This window comes from Scardinius erythrophthalmus, assembly GCF_964197995.2.
Source record: "Scardinius erythrophthalmus genome assembly, chromosome: 12".
Classification (NCBI taxonomy): Eukaryota; Metazoa; Chordata; class Actinopteri; order Cypriniformes; family Leuciscidae; genus Scardinius; species Scardinius erythrophthalmus.
This window is the reverse complement of record NC_138232.1, coordinates 13,036,272-13,063,780: the sequence shown is the minus strand read 5'-3', so window position 1 is coordinate 13,063,780 and position 27,509 is coordinate 13,036,272. Positions and strand designations below refer to the sequence as shown.

Below are 27,509 nucleotides of genomic sequence, written 5' to 3'. Positions count from 1 at the left end.
ACTGTATGAAGTACCATTAAACCCAGTGATCTGTGCATGGCAAGTCTTTAAACTGTGGGAGATGGTTTTCTTGCAGAATGTTTGTTACATATGCATAACATGAATGATGATTTGCTATCTTTGCTTATGCTGCCTTCAAGTCCATCTGGGAAACTCCTACATTTGAGTTGTTTATTGTTGCGATGGCACGTGTTCAAACGGAAAAAAAAATATGAACGCGTTGATGTGATTGGTTACAAGGTAGTTTGTGACGTAAGAAACGCCAGCGATTTCAAACCGCGTTTTTGATCACTGCAGTTTTGAGGAGTAAATACTCAGCAATGATGTTGACTTATGATTTGGCACATGGTTTGTCTTAAAGCATATATATATATATATATATATATATGTATGCTTTAAGACAAACCATGTGCCAAGTCATAAATAAATATTTAAACCTACATTGTTTTTAATGAAGATATATTTTTTAAATGGCAAGCATTTTTTAAATAGACTTTTTCCCCTTTTTCATCAAGAATATTTTTTTTTTTTCTCAGGACATTTTTCGAATGCTTATCCTGGAAATGCGGTTGCCTTGCTTAGCTCATGCCGTCAACACATTAACCGAGTCAGAATCAAGCATTCAGTAGTGCTGTAGCAAATATTGATTTTTCTACTTCTAAAATGACTTGGTTGGTCATTCATATACATATTATGACTTTATGGTATTTCCAGCTGAACTTGAAGGCTGCATTAAACACAGGTAAGTGTGTGATTTTTCTCTTGCATAAGGACATCTAAGTCTATTTCTCTTTTTACCCTGTCTTCTTGTGACCTCCACAGTGTCCCTCATGAACCTTTGTGTTGTGCTTGAATAGTGTGTGTGAGTGTGTGTGGACCTCAAGCATCCCGTCCTCCTCCCTTCATGTCCGACTTGTCACTGTGCTCCTCAGAACCACGAGCCGCTGCGAGACAGTGACTCAGACCTCATCCTGAACGAAGGAGACCTGGCGCTGACCTACGGTGACACGGCCATCACGGCCAACGGAGCTTCGTCATCCTCTGGCCCCGAAGGATCGGCCGGGAGCTGGGGCGTGAACGGCAAACGCAGCGACAGCACATCGGAAGACGCTCTGGAGCGAGAACTGGACACACGTGAACATGAGCTCTTGAGCCGTGGCACACGTTTAGTTTTCCCCATCGAGGACCACGCTTGACCCCGCCCCCAAATATTAAACCACGCCTCCCTGTGCTTCATACCTTAACTTTTCTTGCACATAACTCCATCTGACCATTCATGACCCCTCCAAATATCTCATGCAGTGGGTCTGAAAAATCAAGGAAACAGAAAGATGGAGAGCAGGAGGGTTTGTGCTCGGGATTATTTACCAGAATGGAGGCGGCGTAATTGAAGATATGACAGACTTCGATTCAGTGTCTCATCATGAAAATGTGACTTGTAGGAGGAAAAAGAAATATAAAACTGCTGTTAAGAATGCATTTCGAACGGCTTTGGATACTTAATGTTCTTATTGCTGTTTTCTATGATAATGGACTGATTTCCAACGGTCTCTGCTGCCCTTAACATTCACTTTCATACGATCACTGCCTGCCACATTAACATTTTAAGTCATTAATTCTTTGTTTTCTGTTAGCAATGCTGCCACAAACTGGAAATAAGATTGACATATATGACTGAGCCAATTTTTCTTGAAGGAAGTCAGTTTTTACGTATAAACAGCCAGTATTACAGCAGACGATAATCTTTTGCGTTTAAATGCTCACCTCCACCATCAGGAAAATGAGTGAGTTTGTAAATACTCCAGGCCATACATGGCAGTAGTGTTTGTGAAAGCTTTCGAACACAATAGCAACATTGTTTGACATGAGTGCATGTTTATCTCATGACTGCATACGGGAACCTTGGAACATTCAACTTTAGTCAGTTGGATTTTACATTTCCTTCAATATCTTGGTTGTATGAATGTCAGGTTGACGTGCTGGTCGTTGTTAATATGAATGTTGTTCTACACAGACGTGGGAGTTTTTTTTTTTAAACAGCTGGATGCAACCAGAGTGTATGGGCCATGCACTTTAGCTGCAGCTGAGCTGCAGTCCTTGCATGTATTGCTATATTATATTAGAATATTAACCACTTGCACACTCTCAGCCAGAAAGTATGTGATGAAGGATGATGTAATCAAGGAGACTTTCTTATCAGTATCAGTTCACGTGTGTGGGGTTCATTTTGCGCCTCGTGTTAGAATGTACTTCTTGGTGGATCTTTCCATTTATGTATGAGTTGCTGCTAAATGGCAGTGGGCGGAATCTGGAATGTTTGGCATGAGATTGATCCAGCGGTGCACACAGTAAACGGATGACCCCTTGCCATCAACCGCCAACGTGCATTTCTTCAGTCCTCCGTGTCTAGAAATTAATTCTTGTTAATGAATGCAAGTCTAAAGTCTAAGCGTTTAGTTAATAACTAACTTGCAGATGTTCGAAATGTTATCATTCATTCCAATTTATATTCAACATCATAAACTAACCTTGCACTCTTTTCATGAAGTAACCTTTACAGCTGCCTCAATTGTCTGCACTTGAGCCTGTCCGTCGTTTGCTTTTAACAGGGCTGTGTGAGGAAACGCATCACCAGGCAACAAAATCTAATTCAACACCTGACCCAAACCTAAATGTGAATTAAGGAGATTTGCACTATTTCTGTGGAGTTTCGGCTGGAAAATGAGCCTCGTGGGCTTCGTGGCAATCGCAGTTTGAGGTGGAGAACCTTAAACCGGCTGTAGCAAGACTGAATTCACATGTAATCCTGCAACACGTGGGTTATGAAATCACTCCTCTTCTGAATGACTCTCCCAACATGTCTGGTGGCTTTTGTCCGCACCGTATTATTGGTGGACTTGTATGTACCTTCAGGCTGTGTAACTCCCTCCTGTAGCATTCATCTTTTACTTGCTGTTCTGCATGTCAATATATGCCATATAAACAAACAACAACAAAATCCATAAGCTGCCATTTTTATGTCTGTGATGTGGAACACCAAATTGCTATTTTCCCCCCATGTACATTCCTATTATTATTATTATTATACATAAAGATGCACTCAGCCAGTCAAATAATGCAACAAAACTGTGGTGTACATTGTAGTTTAACAATTGTACATGTATGAAAATAGCCAATACATTAAAGTGGGCTTCAGTAGCAATACCTAAATAAGGTATTTGATTTATTTTATATGTCATTAAATAATAATAAAAGAAGAAAACTAGTGTTTACTACAAAAATGTATGTACAAGTTTTATTAATAAATAAGAGATTTGTTCATTTATTCATGATGGTTCACATAGCTTTAGAGTAAATGTTTAAAAGGTGACAAAACAACGTTAACAAAATGATAATACCGTCAATGTTCTTGACCAGTACAAGCATTTGTATTAGAGCACAATACTACCTGTATCCTCAAAGCATGATTGAGTGTTTTAGTTTTCGATTAGACGTTCTGCCCATTTAACTATTCAAATTGAAATCCTATCCTCTTTATACATAGTCTAACAGCCCCGGTGCAGACTTCATACAAAAAGAACAAACCGGTGATGTCCAGGGGGAACTGAGAAATTTCACACCAGTGGGAATGCTAAGAGTTGTTGTAGGCGTAGCGGAGTCAGAATTTCCTTTGGGAAAACTCTACATCCTTTTCTTTAGCTCTTCAGCTCACTGAATTGTACTTTGTGCTTCACAGTTTTCTTTGGGTGGTACCAGAGATATTGGCGTGTCAATGACACATAATCCCTTTTCATACGTGGTTGATGAATGCAAGAATTCCTAAAAATGTTTTCATAATGAAATCCACCCAATGAACTGAGAACACTCAGCGGTCTGTCGGATCTGTCTCCTGCCCTAGTGCATGTGCGACGACCCAAGCGCCTGTCTCGTGTGGCTGATTATGGGCTGCTGGGGATTGGGCAGGGATTATTGCGGATGAAATCTGGCTGTCAGGACACAACCGGGACTGAGCCTTTGGTAGCCGTTTCACTTTGAAAGGGTTTCCCCACTGTTATCGTTAGTCTTTTTCCTACATGATTCTTGTCAGTATCATTTGAGATCGGTGGGTTTGTAAGCGTCTCTCATCAAACTCTTCTGTCGTCTACTCTGTGCTCCATGATGGCACTGCGACGGAGATCTCGGGGTGTTTCTCCTCCGCTCAGTCAGTTCCAACTGGTGTAGCTTCATATCTGGCTGTTCCCCTTCTGTCCTGTTCCTACAGCACATCAGGCTCCTACAGCAGAGAGAAACATAGTAACTTGAGCTGTGTTATTGTGGACAGGGGATATTGGGACATTTACTAAAAACACTGATTCTGTGTGGAATGTCAACAAAGTTTAAGTCGTAAAAGTACAGTGCGTAATTTCTGACACCGCTAGAATTTGTCACAGATATTTAGCGTGACAGTTTAAATTCCTATAGGCCTATTCTTACTGGAAATGAAAATTAGAAATTACTAATAGAATAAGATGTTATTAATAGAAAATCTAATATCTAATATATTAATAGTTTTTTTGTTGTTGTTTCTTTTGGTGTTTTTATTAACCTCCCTCCAAGACAGATCATTATCAGGCTTCCCACTCTTTTTCAGCAATCATTTTCCAGGACATTTTCAATTTCACTACGGTGGAAATAATATCTCTCTCCATAACCATACAGTAAGTCTTTAAAATATGTGCAGTTTATGGCCATGACTTAACTATAAAATCAGTTTTTTAATATGAGCTCTTAATTATGCATTATGACAACTGCTTCTGTTTCAATTTCAATACCATAGCAAAAAATAAATAAAAATTAGGGCTATCAAAAGATTAATCGTGATTAATCGCATCCAAAATAAAAGTTTGTGTTTACATAATATATGTGTGTGTACTGTGTATAATTATTTTGTATATATAAATACACACACATGCATGTATATATTTAAGAAATATTTGCATACATATACTGTATATATTTATATATAATTTATATTATATATAAATATATTTTTTTATATAAAAATTACACATTTTTCTTAAATATATACAAGCATGTGTGTGTATTTATATATACAAATTTAATTATACACAGTACACACACATATTATTTAAACACAAACTTTTATTTTGGATGCGATTAATCGCGATTAATCTTTTGACAGCCCTAATAAAAATATTTTGTTTAAATATTTCAAAATAAAAGTCAGTGAATTATTAATGCTAATAATAATAATTATAAGTAAATAATAAATTAAAACATTAGCATGTAGCCTCCAAATACTTTTTAAATTTTTAAGTAAACATTTTTAATCAAATAAAAAAATTAAATGAAAAGAAATGCATTACATTTAATAGAACATATGGCTGGACTATTAATCTCCATGTACACTTAATGCAGATTAATTTTGACACGTCACACTTTATTGTCCCATCTGTTGCTATGTTTATCACTGCCAATCAACACAATTTTTTTATTCAGTCATATTTAAATATGGTTGTAACTCCCAAAACTGTACTTAGCAGCATGAAAAATAAAACCATAAAATTGCGAATTGGTTATAAACGGATTGTAATCACTTTATAATCACTGAACCTGTCGATCACTTCAGTTCAGCGCTAGCTCCCTGAGTTCTGCACTCTTGTGAAAACTCCTAGAATCTGGCCATTTGAGCGGATTGCCCGATTCTGACTAACTTAATGGAAAAAAGTTGTTTTCCAGGATATGTGGGAACCCTGAATTATTATAAGTATATTTTATTACATTCAAATAAAAATTTGTGTTCCGAAGATGAACGGAAGTCTTACGTTGAACGTTTGGAATGACATGAGGGTGAGTAGTTAATGACAGAATTTTTACTTTTTGGGCGAACTAACCCTTTAATTATAAAATTAATATTTTGATGAAATGCATGGGCATGCCCAAACAGTAAAGTTAAACCAAAAGCAATCAAAAACATTAAAAAAAATATGCCATATAAGTCATTTTTGAAAAATAAGCCTGTGTTGAACTCTGATACCAAGAGACATAGGTCTGTCCTGGTCAGTGATGTATGTCTGGTGCCAACATGTCTAAGTCACAGATTGAGCTGGTGAGGCTCAGCTCCAGGGACTAACCAGCACAAAGCAGTCCCTATATTTCAGCCTGTTCCAACCACGTGTGGTCAGTCTGTTAGGTCACACCAGCCCCCATCACTTGCCTCTGATAGCGATAACAAAGCAGCCTGTATCATGATCCATCGCTCTGTTATTCAGCACCGTTTACATGCCTTGCCATGAAATTAGACTCAAGCACGATGGCTAATTGATTTGTCACGTACCGCTATCAGATATTTTTACCGGTCACAGTGGCTGAGAGGATATTTATGGTAAATTTGTTGTGCTGACTCCACTTCCAACATTTTTTTCCCATTGTATTGACTAGAGTACAAATGAAATGGGTCATTTCACTGATCCAGGCCTGTTTGGAACTTATCAAATTATTATACCCCAGGACATTGCAGGGTTCAAGAGGATAGAATTAACCGTATGACTCCACTGGCACCATGTGCTGTCGGTTTCAGACTGGATCAATGACCTTGGCTAAACTCGGCTCTTCTTTTGTCTCTTTTTAATGTTCACGATCATTAATGCTTGATATAGTGTACTGGTTCTACACTCTTGCCCATGCCAGTGTTTTTACAGCAATTATTCATCGAAATGATACCCTTTAGAGCTGCACAATTCTGGTTAAATTGAGGATCATGATTTTTGGTTTAAAATAGAGATCATGAATCTCACGATTCTGAATAGACAACTAAAAATAACATTGAATTTACTAGTTTCTGACAAAATGTTAATTGCTTGTCATCAGTTTGAATTAAAGGGGGGGTGAAATGCTCATTTTCACTCAATCTCCTGTTAATCTTGAGTACCTATAGAGTAATATTGCATCCTTCATATCTCCAAAAAGTCTTTTGTTTTATTATATTTTTAATTGAAAGATTGGCTGTACCGAGTCTTTCCGGAAAAAAACGAGCGGCTGGGGGCGGGCCGTGTGGGCGAAGCTAAAGCTGTGCTAACGCGCCGAGCTAACAACACACAGAGACATTTGTTCAACAGTTTTACTCACCGTTCCAACGCACGACTGCGAACCTTTATCATTGTGACTGCTCGATCCTTAAGCATTAGACGATCTGGGCTTTGTTTATAAAACAATCATCGTCGAAATGCAGGGAACAACAGTCTTGCACAACTCCGTTTATGCTCAGGAAAACAAACTCCATCCACGGGTGCCTTAACGCCGGGTTCTTTGGGAATCTGTGCAGGGTCGTCTTGCCCTGGCAACCAAAAACACACTTCTTTGGTGACACTGACTTCCCAAAAGCCGGGCAGGGTGCTTTGATGGCGAACTGCTTTCACTCTCTTGCTCTGTTTTACGAGTGCGCGCGCGCCCGCGATCTTACCGGAGAAGTGCCCTTAGGACCCGTATAAGGAAATTCCGCCCTCTCTTACGTCAGACAGAGCCATACTCGAAAAAAACTTTCCGAAACTTGTGACAAACCGGAAGGACAATTTTTGGAACAAAAATACTCCTTCAAACGTACAACTTAACTTTTGAAACTTTGACCATGTTTAGCATGGGAATCCAACTCTTTAACAGTGTAAAAAACTCAGTATGCATGAAACAGTAATTCACCCCCCCTTTAATGATTCAATGACAATTACATTTAAAGCTACACTGTGTAATATTTTAAGTTGATTTTTAGCAAAAAACACTTTGTTCTTTCAAAATTATACGTTCTCATTAATGTGTAATTACTTCAACCAACTAATTAAGTATTCTCGTAAGTGTAAAATCTGCCATTTAGAATACATACGAGCGAGTCGTTCGAATGGCGGCAGCCATGTTGCGCTTCCATCTTGAAAATACATTAGTCAAAGAGGGACATACCTGGAAATTCAAGCTTCGCCTTTCTCGTTTTGACACTCAGTGGCACCGTGACGAATGCGAGGGGGAGATTACTCGCGACTGCCGGCAGATTTTAAATAATACGGCCACCGTAGGAGTTAAAACGCCCTCGGAATGGGAGGGGCTAAAAAGTAATATTCAGTTGGTAGTCATATACAATTTCACCACTAGATGGGAGAAAATCCTACACAGTGTAGCTTTAACAGTCACTTGTTGCCACCTACTGGTGTAATGATGTAATCGATACCATCTTTATCTGTAGAGTTAAAGGTAGGGTAAGCCATGTTTTTCATAAACACTTTTTGTTGTTTAAAACTCTTCACATTCTGATAGCAATCAATAATAGAAGTGGTCTAAATATTAAAACGTACATCTTCCATGGAAGTCTCAGGACAAAAAAATTTTCTTTCAATCACTGCATTCGGTCCAAATGCATTGATATGATGTCCTATCTGCCTGTCAACGTATGTATTTCCATACCTCTGCACACCCTGCTCGCACAGACATCACACGTCATCAGCGCGTTCCGTGAGGCTATGCAGAGTTGTAGACAGGCAGTCACAGAGCGGCGCAAACAAACAGCAGCCGCCTTTTACAGTTCCTCCTGAACCAAAACAACAAGCTTATGTTGCGTTCACGCCATGTTGCAACCGTAATTACGAGATGGCAACCCGTGTCGTTCAGAGCTGTTCACGTCCTTAGACTGATCTGTATACACTAGATGTCGCCTTCGCTACTGCAGTTCATTGGAACGAAACCGTAGCCAAGGCGACATCTATGTATATATCTATACCCGACCGCGCCGTCAGATCATTTGGACGTGTGCTGTTTTCAAGAGATAACAACGATATAAATACTGTTCGTTTTCTCACACAAACCGCTCGTTTCGTGTCTTAGGCCATCAATGTGTACTTATGATGGGGAATTGTTTCATTTGGACGATGGGGAATTGTTTTAATTTGGACTCTGTGCTTGCTCTTTGAGACAGTGACCGTATACCTGCATTATATGACTGACAGACAAGAACGGTTTGACCTAAAAATATCCAAATTGAAACTACTGCGGAAACAAAGACACCTACATCTTGGATGCCCTTGAGGTAAGCTAAAACGTATCAAAAATTAATTTCAAAGTGAACTATCCCTTTAAACAATAGTCAAACTCAAATCTATAACTTTATAAAACATCACATTTCGTCTCCCCAAGGGGTCACTAAGCATAATAAAATTCAAATCCTAAAGTCCTGTAAAGGACAGATCTCATTGTATAGGCTAGATCATAACTGACACCAGAAAGTGTGCTTCAACCCTGGTTATAAGGCTAATGGTCACTCAGCATATGTGCATGGCATTCAGATATACTGCATAACAGCACACTGCCAATAAAATCAATTTACATCTTTACAACTACACTGGTTACATTGTTGCATAATCATTCTGGTACTGACACACTTGCCATGTAACGGATGGAAGCATTAATATATAGTTGTGCTAGATTAATGTAAACCAATCCATTTAACAACTCTGTGCTAATCTAAAACAGTAGAAAACATGACCGTTCTTATCATGGATGCCACATTTTGTATTTTGATCTGATAGCCTATAGAGTAGTAGAACAGCATGCAGTGACCTTATTTCATATTACATGAAAATATAACTCAATTACAATAGTAATAATATTAAATAAAGGGCATTTCCCTTACAAAAATATACTATGGAAGTGCATAGAGATGACATGTTAATAGTGTATATTATATACTGTATATTATGATATTATCATGGTGTACGTCCAAAAAAATGTTAGTACTTTTTTAATAATGTATAATCAGATTTACAAAATAATGAGTGTAAATTGAGAATTAACTCTCTAGGCTACTTATGTAATTATGTAAAATTACTTAGAAATGTACGGTGACAGTACCATGGTAAATGTTAAAAGTTTGGAGTCTTTTTTAAGAAGTCTCTTATGCTCACCAAGGCTGCATTTATTTGATAAAATAATACTAAATAAATAATTTTCTATTTTAATGTATTTAAAAATGTACTGTATTCCTGTGATGGCAAAGCTGAATTTTCAGCATCATTAGTCCAGTCTTCAGTGTCACATGATCCTTCAGAAATAATTATAATATGCTGATTTGGTGATCAAGAAACATCCTATTATTATCATCAAAGTTGAAAACGAGATAATTTTTTTTTGGATCCTTTGAATAAAAACTATAGTAATAAAAAACAGCATTTATTTGAAATCGAAATCTTTAGTAACATTATAAATGTTTACTGTAACTTTTAATAAAAATAAATAAATAAATACATTACTGACCCCAAAATTTTGAGTGGTAGTGCTATCTTGGTATTGAAATGGTAAGGTTCATTAGTTAACCACATTAGTTAGCATGAACTAATAATGAACTTCACTTATATAGCATTTATTAATCTTAATTTCAACATTTACTAATACTTTATTAAAATCTTGTTAACATTAGTTAATGCACTGTGAACTAACATAAACAAACAATGAACAGCTTTATTTTTTTATTAACTAACATTAACAAATACACAGTAACAACTGTATTGCTCAAGGTTATTTCATGTTAGTTAATACATTAACTAATGTTAAATAATGGCCCGCATTGTAAAGTGTTCCCATTGAAAGTCATGAAGCATGTGCTTGCAGGAATGTAATGGTACTACCATGGCACATGTCCAAAAAACAAACAAACATGCTTATGGTGTCTTCGCCAAAAAACACTTTTCTTTTCACACTTTGTATATCTGTAACAACAATACTGCAAAATGCACACTAATGCACAGTGTGACCTGATATCACTTACATTTGTGTTGAGGTTTCTTCATAGTGCCCAAATAATGCTGTCAGCTCACCAAGCTCTGAGTGAAACCAATGGTTGACATAATGGTGCATATTGTTAACATTTAGACATGTACTTACCATACACTCCTGTTTAGGTGGTTTTAGGTCTTGTCCATGTTCCTCTTCTGATAACCCAGGTGTTTCATGACCTCGCTGCAGTAGGCTTCGACCTGGTTCACCTGCTCCACATTCAGCCTTTCCCTCCAGGCGTAAATTGCCTCTTTGGCATCTCTGGATGATATGAGGAAGGGTTTATCTGAAGAATAGCCCTGTCCGTGGGTCATGTTCACCACGAACTTCTCCATGGCCGGAGAAAGGGTGAGGTTGGCGAAACGATAGAGCCTCTGGAGCTCGTCCACAGGTCTGAGCACCAGGTCTTCGTATTTCAGCTGTATGTAGTTTCTCCTCACCCACTGCGGAGCGTTCATAACGAGCAACATGTCGCTGAGCCAGTTGTCGCATATTAACTCCATTGCGCTGGAGACATAGTTCTCGGCTCGGTGGACCCTGTTGCTAGGCACCAGAAGGCGCTTGTACTTGTCGCTCTGCTTCTTGCTCCTCAACACCTGTATGCTCTCCTTCACCAGAGCCAGTTTGGACTTCATCCGAGAATTGTGCACAGCCCTGGGGTCGCGGAACAACTGGACTATTTGGAGGTTGATGGCGGGATCTCGCATGAGAGGAACCAAAACCGCTAGATCTAAAACCCGCACGTCTTTGATGACCATCACGGGGTACTTTTTGCACTCTTTCTCCAGCTCTTTGAGATCTCTGGGCTGGCATTTGCTACACACGTCTCCTTGAACTAACCCAATTTCGTGTTTTTTATACGCTTTGCAGAGAGGCTCGGAGCAAATGACCTTGTTTGTTTTCCAGCCGAAAATAAACGAGGTGCTCACGTTGGACGAGCCTGCGTAGAGTTTTAACACTGAGAAATCGCATCTAAACAGAGAGTTCATCATGTCTCTCACTGCTCCTTGTAAGCTGGCCGCATCTCCTGGATAAAGCGCCTGCCACATGTTCCACATGGGCTCGTATAAATAAAACACATCAGGGTGCTGATTAAATAATTCCCCTAAAAATGAGGAGCCTGTCCTCCAGGTTGCGTGGAGGTAGATGTGTGTTCTGGACTGAGTCCTGTTGCCATAGTCCTCCACCTCCGTTGAGTTGCCCGTCCTGGTGCTACTCCACAGGGCGATGGCGCTCTCCAGATCGGGACACTTTTGTTGCTGATATCCATCTTTAATGTGGGACGATTTGCTCCGGTAATCTAACACGTAGGGAATTAAAATCAGCGCCACGGAGTATCCTAGAATCAAGATGATGTATTTTTTCTGAAGCCTTCTCTTCATGGCCCCAGCGGAGTGAGTGACGCGGGGATCTCGGCGGACTGCTCGTCTCCTACCTGTATGAATACTGTCGGATTACAGCAGTAACAGTAAAGTTTAGAGGGTGGGATCTTTTTTCTCACCCGTAATGTGATAAGTCCCGCCCCCCGCGCCAGGATTGGCCAGTGGGTGTTGCTCATAAGAAGATTGTAATTGGATAGTTAAGAGGTCACTCATAAAGCAGCGAGTGGAAAAATGATACCTACCAAAATACGAGCACATTTCATTCGTATTTAATAATTAAATAAATTAAATAAACTAACATAACTATGATTGAGAACAATCGTAGATTATGTTAAACGTAACATACATAACCATTGTTTTGGCCAGCGGTCGGAAAGGTAACGTTAACAGTTTTAGATGCAGTGAGCTGGCAATCTGATGATACAGTTCGAGACCTTTTTTTTTTGTTGTTCAAACTATTTGTAGTAAATGCGCTATCTGTGAACATCAATTATAAACAAACTGTCCTTTTACTTCAGAATTTTTACAAAATAATAAAATACTTTGTGATGGAAAGGTACGCATTTAAAAAGTGCACAAAATATTCTGAATGGATTTTTTTCTGGACTTTCGATGTTTTTGTCTGGCTGTTGATTTGTTGTGTCTCGTCATGTTCTGTCCTGGTCGATAGGTGGCAATGAAGCTCCCCTCCGCGTTATTGTTCACTCGGCGCCACAGAAGAAGCGTCTGAAGTCATGGAGGCGGCAACAGAGGAAATCATAATACATGTAATATGATAATGAGATAAATAGATTTAAAGTCAGCTCTCGGTTCGACTTTCGCTATCGAATTATATTCGGGAGAAAGAAGGCACATTTTCGCTTTATCTGTGTCACGTAGGGAGCACCCTTGTCATGGGTTTCTTGTTTTGCTAGCCGCGGCTGTTGATAACGGCTCGCCCCTGTCAGCATCATAACCATAACGCAGGTTTGTGCTTGTCTGTTCTATCTATCTATCTATCTATCTATCTATCTATCTATCTATCTATCTATCTATCTATCTATCTATCTATCTATCTATCTATCTATCTATCTATCTATCTATCTGATCTCATTTTTTAATGTATCTTGTGTTTCAGTTGATCCTTGAATCATCATAATGGCTCACTGGAGCAGGTTTGAGAAGGAGCTGGAGTTGGAGACCCGGAGACTCATCTCACATTATACTGCCATTCAGGATGAGGAAGATCAAAACTTTCAAATGGCTCTGAAGTTTACTTGGTCCAATTTCAAGTAAGTACTTGGCGCATTTATTCTTCCATTTTATTACTGTAATGGCTTGCGTGTATATGTGAAATGTAAAGACTAATAAAAACGAAATAATTGAATTAAAACAAAATAATTGTTTTCCATTTTGCACTTAACATTTCATTTTTGCGCATAAAATCAATCGAAGCTCTCATCGTGTTTTGTCCCTTGATAGGTTTCACCATTTTCTTGATGTCAACAGACATAATGTGCAGCGCTCCATTAATGGGTAGGAAGTCTGAAGCTTTGCACAATTCTATGTACTTTATTTTTTGTTATGCTGATGTTTTGATTATTAAAATTAATTATCGAGATTTCCTTTTCTCCCAGGATTCATGAGAAACTCATGGTTCACTCTGACTTAAGCAAAGCAGAGAGCTGGATACGGCTAACTGATGAATTTCTCAGTTCTCCTCTTCCTAATACCGAGGGAACCAAGGTGGGATAACACTGACATTATCCAGAGAGTACTTGGAACACTACATATGCTGAATATCTCTATTGTTTTCAGACTGATGCCCATTACAGTATGCTGTCTTTATTACTCCATCTGTCTGACTCTCCATCCAACACAAACTACTGTGAAAGACCCAGACTGAAAGAAACAGGTTTGATTTTTATGGTCTTTTGTGTAAATGCAAGCATACTGTTGGACAACACTCCGCCTAAAATTGCTGCAAATTAATATGTTTATATCTACAGAGAAAGAAGACAAGTTTGATTGGGCAAAGTACCTCATGGAAGGAGAAGAAATTGATTCTGGGCCCTTTCCAGACACTCCAGTGAGTGAACTCTATTAGATTATTAGATCAGTTCTTGTCTAGTATCATGTACTAAAAGGCTGGGCAATATGGCTTATAAATGATCTGTCAATATTTTTCAGCTTGTTGATATTTATACATTAAAAGATTTTGAAGAGATTTAAATCATCAGTTATGAACAAACTGTCCTTTTGCTTTGTCTCTTCAGAACTTTTAGAAAATAATAAAATACTTTGATAGAAAGCTTTGCAAATACAAAAGTGCTTCTAATTGATTAGTCAAAATTCTTCAGCTTTTTAATATTTATTTGTTTTCTGTAAAAAGAAACATTTAAACTATTTCGAAATAGTAGATTCTAAAAAATAAAAGCATTAACTTTTTTCTAACGAAAAACTGTCCTTTTACTATGTTTATTTAAAGTAAAATACTGTGAAATTCTACTTAAAATAACCAAGGCACTAAATAAATACTAAGAAAATTATATTTCAGAATTTATTTCTATGCTCTAATATAACAATACATAGTAATTAACAACAATATTCACTTGTATATTAAATAGAACGTTTTAAAGTGCTCTATTATGCTTTTTCGGATACTACCTTTCATGTAGTGTGAATGTAAAAGGTCTGCAAAGATAAAAGTGCACGATAAATTGATTTATTGTCACCCAAAAGAAAGGACAGATTCTGATCAGCCTGAAACGAGTCGTCAATAATTCCAGTCTTACTTCCTGCATGAACCTAAGTACACATTTGCATAATGCCATCCTATGCTCTTCATTAGCATCACATCAGGCTGGGAACTAGGGTTAGGAACCGAGAATCGGAGTTAGTGTTAGTGTTTTTGAAAAATACCGGAGCCGTGTGAAATTCCTAAGTTTCGGTTCCCGAAAACGGTTCTGGTGCGAAGTGCTAGAAGCTTATCCTTTAATAGAATATGAATATTGGCATGAATATTAAAATAGTAATGCATGCACTGAAAAGCCCTCGCGCTACGCATATACATTTTGCGTCAGATATCAACGCAGAGAGAGAGAGTAAAAAGACAGTAGAGCTGCACGATTAAAGGAGAACTCCGGTCAATTTTAACATTGAGCTCATTTTTTTGTACATTTGGAGTGCTGTCAATACAGAGAACAACGACAAAAATCGGTGTTGCCTACACCATGTTATCCTCTTTTTAAAATTTGCACCCTGTTGACTTCAATGGGGCAAGTACTAAACCTGCTTTTAGCCTCTTAACATCCTTGATGTGTCATTACAAGTGCACAGAAAATGTGAGTGATTCCTTCTGAGTGAACACGAGTGAATCTGACTGCAGTAGATGTGAAAATTATGTTATTTAAGCCAGCGCAAATACCTGTGTTTACATCCTGTTTTTCGGTTGAAGTCCAAAGTAATCGATTGCCGAGTTCACGCGCATGATCCTAGGTAACTAAACCTATGCACGTGAACTCGGCAATCGACTACTTTGAACTTCAACCGAAAAACAGGATGTAAACAGGTATTTGCGCTGGCTTAAATAACATAATTTTTATACATATCTTTCACATCTACTGCAGTCAGATTCACTCGTGTTCACTCAGAAGGAATCACTCACATTTTCTGTGCACTTGTAATGACACATCAAGGATGTTAAGAGGCTAAAAGCAGGTTTAGTACTTGCCCCGTTGAAGTCAACAGGGTGCAAATTTTAAAAATAGAATAACTCGGTGTAGGCAACACCGATTTTTGTCGTTGTTCTCTGTATTGACAGCACTCCAAATGTACAAAAAAATGAGCTCAATGTTAAAATTGACTGGAGTTCTCCTTTAATCTTTAAAAGATCTCGATTCAAACACCCACGCGATCTTATTCCTAAATGACAAAAATTTCACACCGGAACTTTCAAATCTGTTCACGCTGTCGCTGACCCAGAAAGAGCAGTTGTCTATATATATGAAACAGCTTTACCTTCAGTCTTTTCAACTACACAGTATCGATATGTCTGTGTTACAAATATTCAAATGATCACAGAAGTACCAAGATAAAAGTTTATAGTTTGAGTATAAACACTGATGTCTACGGTAGCAACCAAAATAGAGTAAATCACCTTTTGAAAGTCACTTCAAATAACAAGTGTATCGATTACATCTGATGCTTCAAAACATTCATAAAGAAGACTGTTAAAGCTGCAGTACGTAACTTTTTTTGTGTTCAGAATTTACAAAATGTATATAATGAGCGAGTACATCATGAATGCCTTTTTTCAAACCGTGTTTTTGTCTTATCCTGAATCACTACGGTAAGCCTGTAATAAGCGTTTATACTCGGACTACTTTACACCGGTCAGGTCGTCACCGCTGCGGATTAGCCCAGTGCCTGCGTGACTCGTCATAGACATATACAGAGAGAAGTAGCTCCGGCTACAATGTTCTTCCGCAAGACGCATGCAGTTCTGTTTATTAACCGCTAGAGCGCTGATTCATAATGAAACAAGTTGAAACATAACAAATGAAACATAGTTTCACCTGTCTGGATCTTACATGTGTGTTCAAGCATATTCTACCCCTTCTGAGAGGGTATTCTCCACTGCTGGAGATACAATAAGCTAGGAGAGGTCCCAAATTCTTCTAGAGAATGCAGAAATGTTTCTTTTCCATCAGAAAAATTTATTATTTTTGCATAAATTGCGAAATAATATGTTGAATTTGTTGACATTACCAGTCTGTCAAACTCGTTTGACAAGTAACGATACTAATGGTATGTTAGCAGTAATAGAGCACAACAGATCATTTGATCTTTTGACAGGACTGGTCTGAGGAAGAGAGTGAAGAAGAAGATAGCCAGCAGCCCCTGAGCAGAGAGGATTCTGGTATACAGGTAGACAGAACGCCACTGGAGGACCCCGAGCAGAATGACAAGACCGTCCAAGTCACCTGGACTGGTAAGGGACAGTATTAGCACGTTTTCTTACATTAGCCATTAGTTCATGAAGGTTGTTATCGAGACTCCTAGTTTCTTCTGTCTTGTTTTTGTAGTGGGGGAGCCGGACTCAAGGGCTTGGTTGGAGCAGCATATTGTCACTTCATATTGGGTTCCCAACTCTCCCCGCTTTCCACACAGCCTCCACCTGCACTCCAACCTTTACAACGTCTGGTAAGACATTATTGTGATATCTTATTCGCTTTCAGAATCACAAGCCCATTCATTTGGACCCAATTCATTGATTTAATAAAAGTTTTGAATCAAATGCTGTTCAATCTTTAAATTGAGTAAAGATTTCATGCTGTTATTTTGCATACATTTTTTTTTTTTTTTTTTTTTTTGCACTCTCACTCTCCAGGGATCAGCACCTGTATAACACTGGGCCTCTCTACCTTCCTGAAGAAAAGTCTTTTGTTACAGAAACACAAGTGATTCGGGAAACTCTTTGGTATGACATATCTAAGATTGCCATGATTACATTGAAAAACTAGACAGACATATCTATCAAGGAAAGTACAGATCTTATGTGAAAATTGTATATGTGGATAGTTATAAGGATGCAAGTTCAAACCTGCAGGGAATGAGCAGTTCTGGAATGTTTTTTTTTACGTTGCACTGGTTGCTGACACTTGAATGTTTACTTCCCCAGAGAAGAATGTATCGCAAAGATGACTGATTGCTCATATCAAGGTTTTTTTTTTTTCACAGGAAAAATCATGTTCTTTTCTGCTTTTCCTCAGGCTCTTTTCTGGTGTAAAAAAACTTTTCATTTTCCAGCACAGTGATGGCAAGGTGACTGTGAGGAATGATGTGGTGGTCACTCATCTAACTAATGTGAGTGGAGACAGTTTTTCATCATTCCCTGTCTGGCCTAGGTTTTTGGGGTTTGTTGGAAGTAGGGCTGTCACTTTTGTGAAAAAATCCCGTTCGATTTTTGAGATGTAAGTGTTCATTGAATCGATTGTAAAATCGATTTTCCATGTCTAAAGACTTTTCCATTTTAAACGCCAAATATGGGCAAATCCACGGACAACTAACAGGCATTAGGATGAACGTTAAGAGGGCGCTTGAGACGTGCACAAGTCAGCAAATATTCCTGATGATTTATTGGCGTGAAGTTTCGTGCACAATGACAAACAGGAGTGCAACATTCTCGAAAAACAATAAGCAGAGTGGACTGCCATAACATAAATGAAAAACATTACTGCAGTCTTCAACATGGCTGTGTCTATGATTATAAATGTCAAGCAAATTTCGCCTACGTAGGCTATTGTAGACCGTAGCCCAAATCTGTATCTGTATGCATGTCTGCATACCGGCAAAATTCACAGTTTTGTTGTAAAAAGAGACACGTTATGCATATGTATTATTTGCTTTTATGCGTGTTTGTCAGAGCCTGCATTTGCTGTGTGACGCACGTTCGCTGCGGGCATATTGTGACGCGCTGGACGCGCTTCGAAAAAAAAGACAGCTAAAATCGATTCCCTATTTTCGTTTTTGAAAAATTGCGTAGGTTGGGCCGATCGATTTTCGAACGTAAAGTGACAGCCCTAGTTGGAAGTTTACCATTTTTTGGAAGTTTACAATGCTCGTATAGTAGGGAAGGTGCCAGTCAGATTTTATTTAATTAAATGTATTTATTGATTGGGATAAACCTCCATCTCGTTTTTAGAGGGTGCCAACATACATAATTTCAATTTCAATACTGTTATTTAGATTTTTGTGTGTCATAAAAGAAAATGGTAAGACTTTAATTTTACATGTTGTTATTATAGTATTAACTACACATTATGTATAATTACATGCAAATATTTAATTGCACTGTAACAAATGTATAATTACACTAACACTTAAAATAAAGATAACTTTTTTTTTGTAATTGTGTAAGATAGAACCATAGGATTGATGGTTCAAAGTGCTTTATGTATTCCTATTTGTGTACAGAACTGTCTTCACTCTGTACTGGAGCACATAGCGGCCTATGGGCAGGCTGTTTCCCGTCTGCAAAAGTTTATTGATGAAGTGACCGGCCACAGCGTAGAGCCCTGTCCTCCAGGTCTTAACTCCACGTCGTCCTCTTCGTCCTCCAAGAAGAGCTCTGAGCCTCCCTTCCGGACCTACCAAGCATTCGTTTGGGCCCTGTATAAATACTTCACCAGCTTTAAAGAAGAGCTCAATAATATCGAAAAAGACATTATTTCCAAAGGTTGTTTTTTCTGTGTCTGTAAATGTATTCACAGTTATTTCTGTATAATTATGGTATTAATTCTATTATGATTCTTCATAGATGAGACGGTGACTCTATCATCTGTGCTGGAACGGTTAAGTCCTCATCTGGCTCAGATCACGATGCTGCACAGGGTTTTCTGCACAGGAGTGGCTGAAGTGCCGCCAGGAACACCCAACGTATTACGAGCATCACACTTACTCAACACCCTCTACAAGGCCATCATAGAATATGACAGCGCGGGCGAGGCCTCTGAGCAGTCTGTAAGTGTGCCTGTTTTTTTGTTTTGTTTTTTCAAACAGTAGATGTACCGCTCATCTTTTTTTGCTTATCATAAAAAGTTCAAGATCACAAAATGATTTTTCCCCCCTTCCTATCAGGTAGCACTCCTTTTCTCTCTCTGGGTAGAAACGGTCCGGCCGTACCTTGAGATTGTAGATGAATGGATCGTTCACGGTCACTTATTTGACCCTGCCAAAGAGTTTATAATTCAGAGGTACAAAAAAAAACTTAAATGTGTATGCACACTACCGTTCAAAAGTTCGGGGTCAATTTTTTTTAAAGACATTAATACTTTTATTCAGCAAAGACGCATTAAATGAATCAATTGACAGGAAAGACTTTTACATTGAAATTTCTATTTCAAATAAGTGCTGTTTTTTTTTCTACTTTCTATTCATCAAAAAATCATGAAAAACATATCACAGTTTCCAGAAAAAATATTACGCAGCACAACTGTTTTTCTTGAATCTTTTCATCTTTCTGAAGAATCATGTAACACTGAAGAATGGAGTAATGGCTGCTAAAATTCAGATTTGCCATCACAGGAATAGTTTTACAATATTTTAATAATATTTACAGTAAATACTTAAAATATAACAGTTGTTTTAAATTGTAATAGTTGTAAATATTGTGTTAAATTTCACAATATTCAGGGAGGTGATTTTTCTTATTTATACGGATTTCCATATTTCCCGACCTGAAAAGCATGACCCAGGTCGCGCTGTGTTTTTCAGAGTAAAGCACAGCACTGTGTTTCAGTTTCGATTCACATTAAATGCTACTCTGCAAGGGCTGTGTTTGTGTCGCTTATAATTAACATTTTGGGAATGCAGCCTTGGTGACCATCAGAGACTTATTTAAAAAATCTTACTGACCTCAAACTTTTGAAATGTACTCTATGTAAGGAAATTACGTACAGTCAGCCGGTCATTATTGCAAAATAAATCCATTCAGACCAGGGTGATACAAGTCCCCTCAGTGTCGTGTCTCAGTGCTGATCACTCTTTTGGGGTTTATTTTGCACTAACCACTGGATGACTTCACATTATCCTGCTTATTTACAAAGCTGCCTGCCAGAAAAATAAATATATGGGCATGTTTACTAGGAACAAGGATGTACCAGTAAACCACAGGGACTTCTGGTATGCCACTTACACGCTATATAGCGTCTCTGAGACGGTGGAGAACGAGGAGAGGCTCAGCGACGCTGCGAGTGGAAGCTCTGGTGGGGAGCAGGCGTCCAGCAGCAGACAGCACACCATGGTGTCCTTCCTCAAGCCTGTACTCAAGCAGATCATCATGGCTGGCAAATCCATGCAGCTGCTGAAAAACCTGGACTGCAAGGAGACCGAACAGCCAGATGGCTCCTCCAGAGGTCAGAGTCAGACAGAATAAGTTTTGTATTTCGGTTTTCAGTTTCAATTTAGTTTATGTATTTCTGAAAGGGGCTATTTTTTATTTAATTTGAGTATGTTTCAGTGCCCATCCCATATAATACAAGAAATTTGTCAAATATAACAACACAACACTGCAGAATTTACAGACAATGTCATGTGCAACACTTGTGATTCATAAGTGGACTGCATCTACGTAGATCCAGCATCAGCCATAGGTTGCGTCTGAGAACAACTAGTCACCGGTTTGTGTTTATGGCACAGACTTTTAGAAATATATTCAAGACTTTTGTTTGAGGGTGTTTGCATCAGTTAAATCAATAGTTCTTAACCAGGAAAATGGGATCTCAGCACACTTTCAGGGAGGCTCTAAGACGGTGTAAAACGAAAACAAGCTTTTAAAAATCAAGATGAAAAGTATCTGACATTTGTGGTAGATTTTTCCCCTACACATGACTTGGGTTTACCTGGGTTGTCTCCTGATCGACGTTCAATAATATTTATCCTCTAGCGCATCTCCTAATCGACGTTGGCTGAGTTGGTCAACGTCTTGACCCCTATGAACACTATCACTTGGGAAATAATATCTCTAGTGTTCCACTAACCTGCTGCGCAGCATTAACTACTAGACAGACTCCAAACAATGCCTTCGGATATGTTTCAATCTCGGCCAGAGGATCTCAGACCAATTTCAGAGAGAATCCCACCAGCAAAAAGCTTTTATAGAAAATGAGCATGGCAAAGGTGACATGATTCAGTACATACATTTTCTCCAATATAATTCAGCAAACCCTTCTGTTACTAGGTGGAAGCTTTCTTCCTCAAAGTCATGATTTTATAAATTTAGATATGTCTAGTGTAATTTCCCCTTTTGTTAGGCTATATTCGGAGATGATTCACTAATGCACACACACTGACTGTTTGGGGACATTTCAGGTTTCAAAAGCATATAATTGTTAATCCTGCAAGAAAAATAAATGTTAATTATGATTAATAAAAAAAAATCCATCACACTTTATATTACTTATTTTCATTTGTTTTCTTAACAACTGTCATTGTTATTTAAGAACCAGGGTTCCGAGAGTCTTGGGACTCTGGAAATATGAGAACATTTTAAATATGAGCGTAAGATTTCTAGACCTGTACAAATCATGGACATTTATACAATCTTATGTAGTGGACATATCTAAAATGAATACACATTATTATCAAGCTCTTCGAGTAAAAAAATGCTGAGAAAATGACATTTATGAGTTGAAAAACATTTAAAAAAAACTTTGTTTTTGGTGATATTGTCATAATCACAAACAAGTGGAAGTTACATAAATTCATGAGTGAATCCTGAAGAAAAAAATAGTTCTTGAATCTACTGAAATTACAAAATGTAACTATTTTAATTTTAATAAAGTTGTTTTGTATTATACGTTTAATTTCTGCTACTACTTTGCTGCATGCTAGTTTATTATTGAAGTCTGTTGTCAGTTATACCCATGACATGAATACGTCACACATTCATTTTCTCTGTAGTTCTGTATAGTTATCAATATTGTTTTATAGTTTCAGTATAGTTTTCATTTTGTTGCACGTTCACATTTTTATATAGGTGTCGTTTTTGTTAATGGTAACAACCTTGAAGGAATAATTTTTTCTTTTTTAAAAAAAGAAAGGACTGGCCGATAGATCACTGATACGGATCATAAAAAAATAACAGTTTTTATTAACAGAAAGTGCATAGTCTTCACTTCACTGTATAAATTAAGGAACATTTCCTGCAGTTTAGCAACAGTAGACTGTATTTTACTACAATCACTGATCTAGCTGATTTGGACGTTAAGTTTGAGCCGATGTGAAGGAAAGAAATGCACTGAAATATCACAGCCTTAGTTTCTTGTCTTATTACAATATCTCCGCAAAGATGTTGCAAATTTACTGTCCCTTCCAGACACCCAGTAGAACTGCCAGACCAGTGAATGTAGTGAAGCAATTTTAGCTGCACATAAAAAAATGGTCTCCTGAGTTTTGCGTCATCTGATCAGCTCTTCTGATCGGCCTTTATAGAGACCACCGATCAAACTATATAAAGCTATTATCGTCCGATAACGCATAACCCTGAATGTTTCTTATAGCATATGGAAAGTTTGATGATAAACAAGATGGTCTTAATATTTCTGACACTTGTGTCTCTGCAGATGCCGAAAGAAAGAGTCTGTACACGCTTTTCTTGGAGTCAGTGCAGACACGTCTTCGGCATGGAGAAGAATCACCTACGAACATGGTTACCGAGCAACAGGCCACTAAAAAGAGCCTTATCAAGATGCAGTCCATTGTAGCACGTCATCTGGAGCTGGATGACATCCATGACCCCCTGCTGGCCATTAATTTTGCAAGGTAACCGCAGAAAACAGAATAAATGATTTGACGTCGCTGGAGAGCACACAAAAGTGCAAAGGTAATGTGTGGTATCTCTTGCAGGCTTTATTTAGAGCAGAATGACTTCCTTGAGAAATTCTCTGGCGGCAGTGTGATTTTGGACCGCTCCTCCGAGTCTGTGACATGTCAGACGTTTGAGCTCACGCTCCGTTCCTGTCTGTATCCACATATTGAGAGGAGATACATCGAATGCTGTGGGAACCTCATGAGAACCCTGAAGAAAGACTACAGGTAAGATCCTGCAGGAGAATCCTTAGTTCACAAACCTCACAATATAGTTCTGTAAAGCATTTATGCATAAGCCTCTCTTTTTTAATCTTAGGCTTTTAGGGTACTTGCAGGCCATGAGAAACTACTTCCTGTTGGAGGCTGGGGATACCATGTATGATTTCTACACAGCCATCTTTGACAAAGTTCTGGAGAAGGAGAGCTGGCAGCAGCTGGCATTCCTCAATGTGCAGCTACAAGAGGCTGTTGGACAGCGCCACCCAGAGGACAGCAGCCGGTACTGCGCATGGACCTCTCTAGAGATCCTGTGGTTTACCATTCAACCCTACCTGTCACCACTCAGTATCCTGTGGTTCACTAATGTTTATCTCACATCTTTCTCATGATTCTAGGTTGTCCATATTTCTTGAAACTATCGATCCTGCAAGAAAAAAACAGCCAGTGAATAACCTTGATGGTCTTACTCTGAGTTATAAGGTTACAATGAATTTAATTTCAACATTGAAAATTATTCATTTCGCTTTTTTGTTGCTTTGATGATTGTATTAACACATTTATAATACATTTAAATAATTGATCTGTTTCGAAAATGTAAATGTATGTGCATTTTTGTGTATAATTTCTCTCTCCAGGTTCCATGGCCTGTAGATATTGTTATTAGTTCAGAGTGTCAGAAAATCTACAATCAGGTCTTCCTACTGCTGCTTCAGATCAAATGGGCCAAGTATAGTCTGGACACATTACGATTCAGTGGTGAGTTATGATTGCATTTCTGATTTCTTTTTTTACTTCTGTTTGTAATCAAATGAGAGGGAAGTAAAGCTAGTGGGTATTCTTACAAAAAGGATTCACTATTAAATGTGCAAGCCAATAAAATATCCATGTAGTTCATATCTATGTCATTAACTTCCTATTTAAGTCATTAAAGGGATAGTTGAAAATTCTGTCATCATTTACCTGTTTGATTTTCTTTCTTTTGCTGAACACAAACAAAGATATTTTGAAGAATGTTGATAACCAAACATTTGATTGGCCCCATTGACTTCCATTGTATTTTTTTTCCACTCTATGGAAGTCAATGGGTGCCGTCAACTGTTTGGTTATCAACATTCTTCAAAATATCTTCTTTTGTGTTCAGCAGAAGAAATAAATTCATACAGGTTTGGAACAACTTGAGGGTGAGTAAATGATGACAATTTTCATTTTTTCATTTTCAACTATCCCTTTAACTTGATCGTTTCATTGTAACTTATTTTTGTTCTGCGATCACAGGTCTTTTTCCCTGTGACATAAGAACTATCTTCATTCACAGTACTCTCAGATCAGGATGGTTTCAGTTCACTTGCTTTTATGGAATCTTAAAACACAGTCTTCCCACAGATTTGACAGTAGCCGCTAAGAGGCAAGAAGGAGGCCAATCTGAGGAAAGCACAGCCAAAGAGCCCATAAACCAGCAGATTCACAGGATGTTTCTCCTGAGGGTCAAACTCATGCACTTTGTCAACAGCCTGCACAACTACATTATGACTAGGGTAAGTTTGACATACGGAAAATATACTTTTTTTTTTTTATTAATTTTTTTTTTTTTTTAAATGCAGAGAAATTAATAATTTTTTTAATCATTATCTGGACATTTACCATGCTTTCATTCACAGATCCTACATAGTACAGGTCTAGAATTTCAACACCAAGTGCAGGAGGCGAAGGACCTGGACCAGCTCATTAAAATCCACTACAGATACTTGTCCACCATTCATGACCGATGTCTGCTCAGAGAGAAAGTAAGCTGAAATGAAACAAGCCAAATCATGTATCTGTCAGGGAACAAATAGTACATGTTTTAGATTTTGCCACATTTGCAGTTTTTCTTATTAATTCAGTAAGCTGTCTTCCTCATGGTGGTTGGCCTAGTTTTTACTTTAAAACTGTTATAGATAGTTGTGTTGTTTCTGATCCATCAGTTGGGGTTACTGTGTCTTTGCAGGTCAGTTTTGTCAAGGAGGCCATCATGAAAGTGCTGAACTTGGTTCTCATCTTCTCAGACAGATGGCAGGCTGGTTTTGGGGCCTGGAAGTAAGTTCAAAATTTCTTTTCAACATTTTCCATCTTGCCACATGTCCTTATCTTGCAACTTTCACCTCAGCTTGAAGAGGATGGGGTTTTACGTCTCTTTAGCTATTTTTAAATGGCTTTTACCAGTCTTTAAATATGTTTCTTTTCTTCCTCAGAATCGAGTCAATTGACAAAATGGAGTCAGATTTCAAAAACTGTCACATGTTTCTTGTGACCATTTTAAACAAGGCTGTTTGCAGAGGCTCATTTCCTCATTGTAAGTCCTCCACTGCTTCTAATTATGACCCGGAAATATTTCGTTTTACTCACCATATATGTTCTGTTTTCTTTTACAGTGGAGTCCTTGGCGCTGTCACTAATGGCTGGATTTGAACAGTGTTAACAGATTGAACTTCAATCCAGAGCATTGAACACAAGACGGATTATTTATTGTACTGCTGCTGTACTGTTCTTGTTTGTCTGTACCAGGATATCTGACATCATAGCACATGAGACAGGCAAAATCACAATAGCATTTCATTGGTACTGAAGTAGCACTTTGTGTCTGTCACCAGAGAAACTTGTGTTATATTGTCTACTCTGTCTACAGCACATTTGCTGCATCAAGATACGTAATGTAATGTTTTGTGGACAGTCGCACTTTGTTTTTTCAGCGTTGTTGGCCAGCGTTGAGGCTCAATATGTTTAATTGTCCTCTACATGCAGTGGATATGTGAAGTGCACAATTTAATTTACAGGTGATCTAATTATGTATATTACATGCAACAGTGAATAGAAACAAATTAAGTACTGTACATAATATGAGCTAACAATGAAAATTGTAGACTACATTTGTATGCAGTTCAAGCCTATATTTGTATGTTTTGTGGTTGCTTAAAGCTGTTTTTCATTGTGCTGAATGGATTGCATATATTAAAATAATTGCCCTGATTTTGAGATACACTATAATGTTGCATCATACTTTTTTCATATGCACTGCCATTCAAAAGTTTTGGGGGTTGTTTCTGAAGAAACTGTTTGTTCAGCAAGGACTATTTAAAAGACTTTTAAAATGTTACAATGTTCTTTTCATCAAAAAGCAATAAATATTAAGTAAAACAACTGTTTTCAACATTGATAGTATGAAATGTTTCTTGAGCAACATGTTTTCTAAGAGATCATGTGATACTTAGAACTGTAGTAATGCTGCAAAAAATAGCTTTGGCATCACAGGAATACATTATAAAATATATTAGAATAGAAAACAGTTATTTTGAATTGTAATAACATTTCACAATATTAGTTTGTCACTGTTTTTGATCAAATTAATGTAGCCTTGAGACTTTTTTCAGTAAAATGGTTTCAGAAAAAAAGTGTGACCCCAAACTTTTGAACTGTAGTGAATCTGCATCTCACACTAGGTAACTCTCGTCACTCTTACAACAACACAAACTTCATTGGCATGAAGTACATAATACAGGAAAATAAATAGGATGCGGTAAAGAAATATATAAAAAGGAGGAATATAAGAAAAGAAAAAAAACTCAATAGAATAGCATGGGGATGCATATACATATAAGATTTTGTGTATCTTAACTTTTAATAATTAAATGTTTATTTTAATTATTTACATTTCACATTTGTGATAAACCGACATTTCACATTTTTTAACGCCTACTTCTGCGCCCACGG

The 27,509-nt window shown here is 37.8% G+C and overlaps 3 protein-coding genes across 7 annotated transcripts in view; 2 read left to right on the top strand and 1 right to left on the bottom strand.

Annotated features, from left to right (window-relative positions):
* slc9a7 (solute carrier family 9 member 7) overlaps positions 1-3,326 on the top strand; it is a 41,075-nt gene extending 37,749 nt beyond the window's left edge. For 2 of the 4 annotated variants that reach the window (XM_081380469.1, XM_081380468.1), the window contains one exon: positions 933-3,276. In XM_081380469.1, the coding sequence (XP_081236595.1) occupies positions 933-1,196 (264 nt within the window). In that variant the 3' untranslated portion in view covers positions 1,197-3,276. Of the gene's footprint in view, positions 1-932 lie in introns of all 4 variants that reach the window. The other 2 variants (XM_081380471.1, XM_081380470.1) reach the window with 2 other exon arrangements.
* Positions 3,129-12,274, bottom strand: chst7 (carbohydrate (N-acetylglucosamine 6-O) sulfotransferase 7). Its single transcript, XM_081380472.1, has 2 exons — positions 10,918-12,274; positions 3,129-4,273 (listed from the first exon to the last, which is right to left on the bottom strand). Exon 1 carries the CDS (start codon positions 12,189-12,191, stop codon positions 10,941-10,943), a length of 1,251 nt encoding a protein of 416 aa, XP_081236598.1. The 5' UTR covers positions 12,192-12,274; the 3' UTR covers positions 3,129-4,273; positions 10,918-10,940.
* tubgcp5 (tubulin gamma complex component 5) lies at positions 11,495-26,958 on the top strand. Of its 2 annotated transcripts, none has more exons than XM_081380467.1 (24): positions 11,495-11,573; positions 13,309-13,462; positions 13,653-13,706; positions 13,808-13,916; positions 13,989-14,085; positions 14,180-14,259; positions 17,028-17,163; positions 17,258-17,375; positions 17,563-17,652; positions 17,945-18,038; positions 19,149-19,410; positions 19,492-19,694; positions 19,812-19,927; positions 20,820-21,088; positions 23,297-23,495; positions 23,580-23,768; positions 23,860-24,042; positions 24,158-24,242; positions 24,398-24,518; positions 25,146-25,297; positions 25,421-25,546; positions 25,750-25,838; positions 25,994-26,094; positions 26,174-26,958. In XM_081380467.1, exons 2-24 carry the CDS (start codon positions 13,329-13,331, stop codon positions 26,218-26,220), a joined length of 3,054 nt encoding a protein of 1,017 aa, XP_081236593.1. In that variant the 5' UTR covers positions 11,495-11,573; positions 13,309-13,328; the 3' UTR covers positions 26,221-26,958. The 2 variants fall into 2 exon arrangements, with proteins under 2 accessions (XP_081236593.1, XP_081236592.1); XM_081380466.1 differs by lacking the exon at positions 11,495-11,573 and adding an exon at positions 12,893-13,157.
* The last annotated feature ends 551 nt before the right edge of the window (positions 26,959-27,509 follow it).

Bases quoted from the DNA above. Each gene is read 5' to 3' on its own strand.
- chst7 (XM_081380472.1), bottom strand. From the start codon at position 12,191: ATGAAGAGAAGGCTTCAGAAAAAATACATCATCTTGATTCTAGGATAC.
- tubgcp5 (XM_081380467.1), top strand. From the start codon at position 13,329: ATGGCTCACTGGAGCAGGTTTGAGAAGGAGCTGGAGTTGGAGACCCGG. The intron at 19,411-19,491 runs GTTGTTTTTTCT...GATTCTTCATAG, and splicing joins AAAAGACATTATTTCCAAAG to ATGAGACGGTGACTCTATCA. The intron at 26,095-26,173 runs GTAAGTCCTCCA...TTTCTTTTACAG, and splicing joins CAGAGGCTCATTTCCTCATT to TGGAGTCCTTGGCGCTGTCA.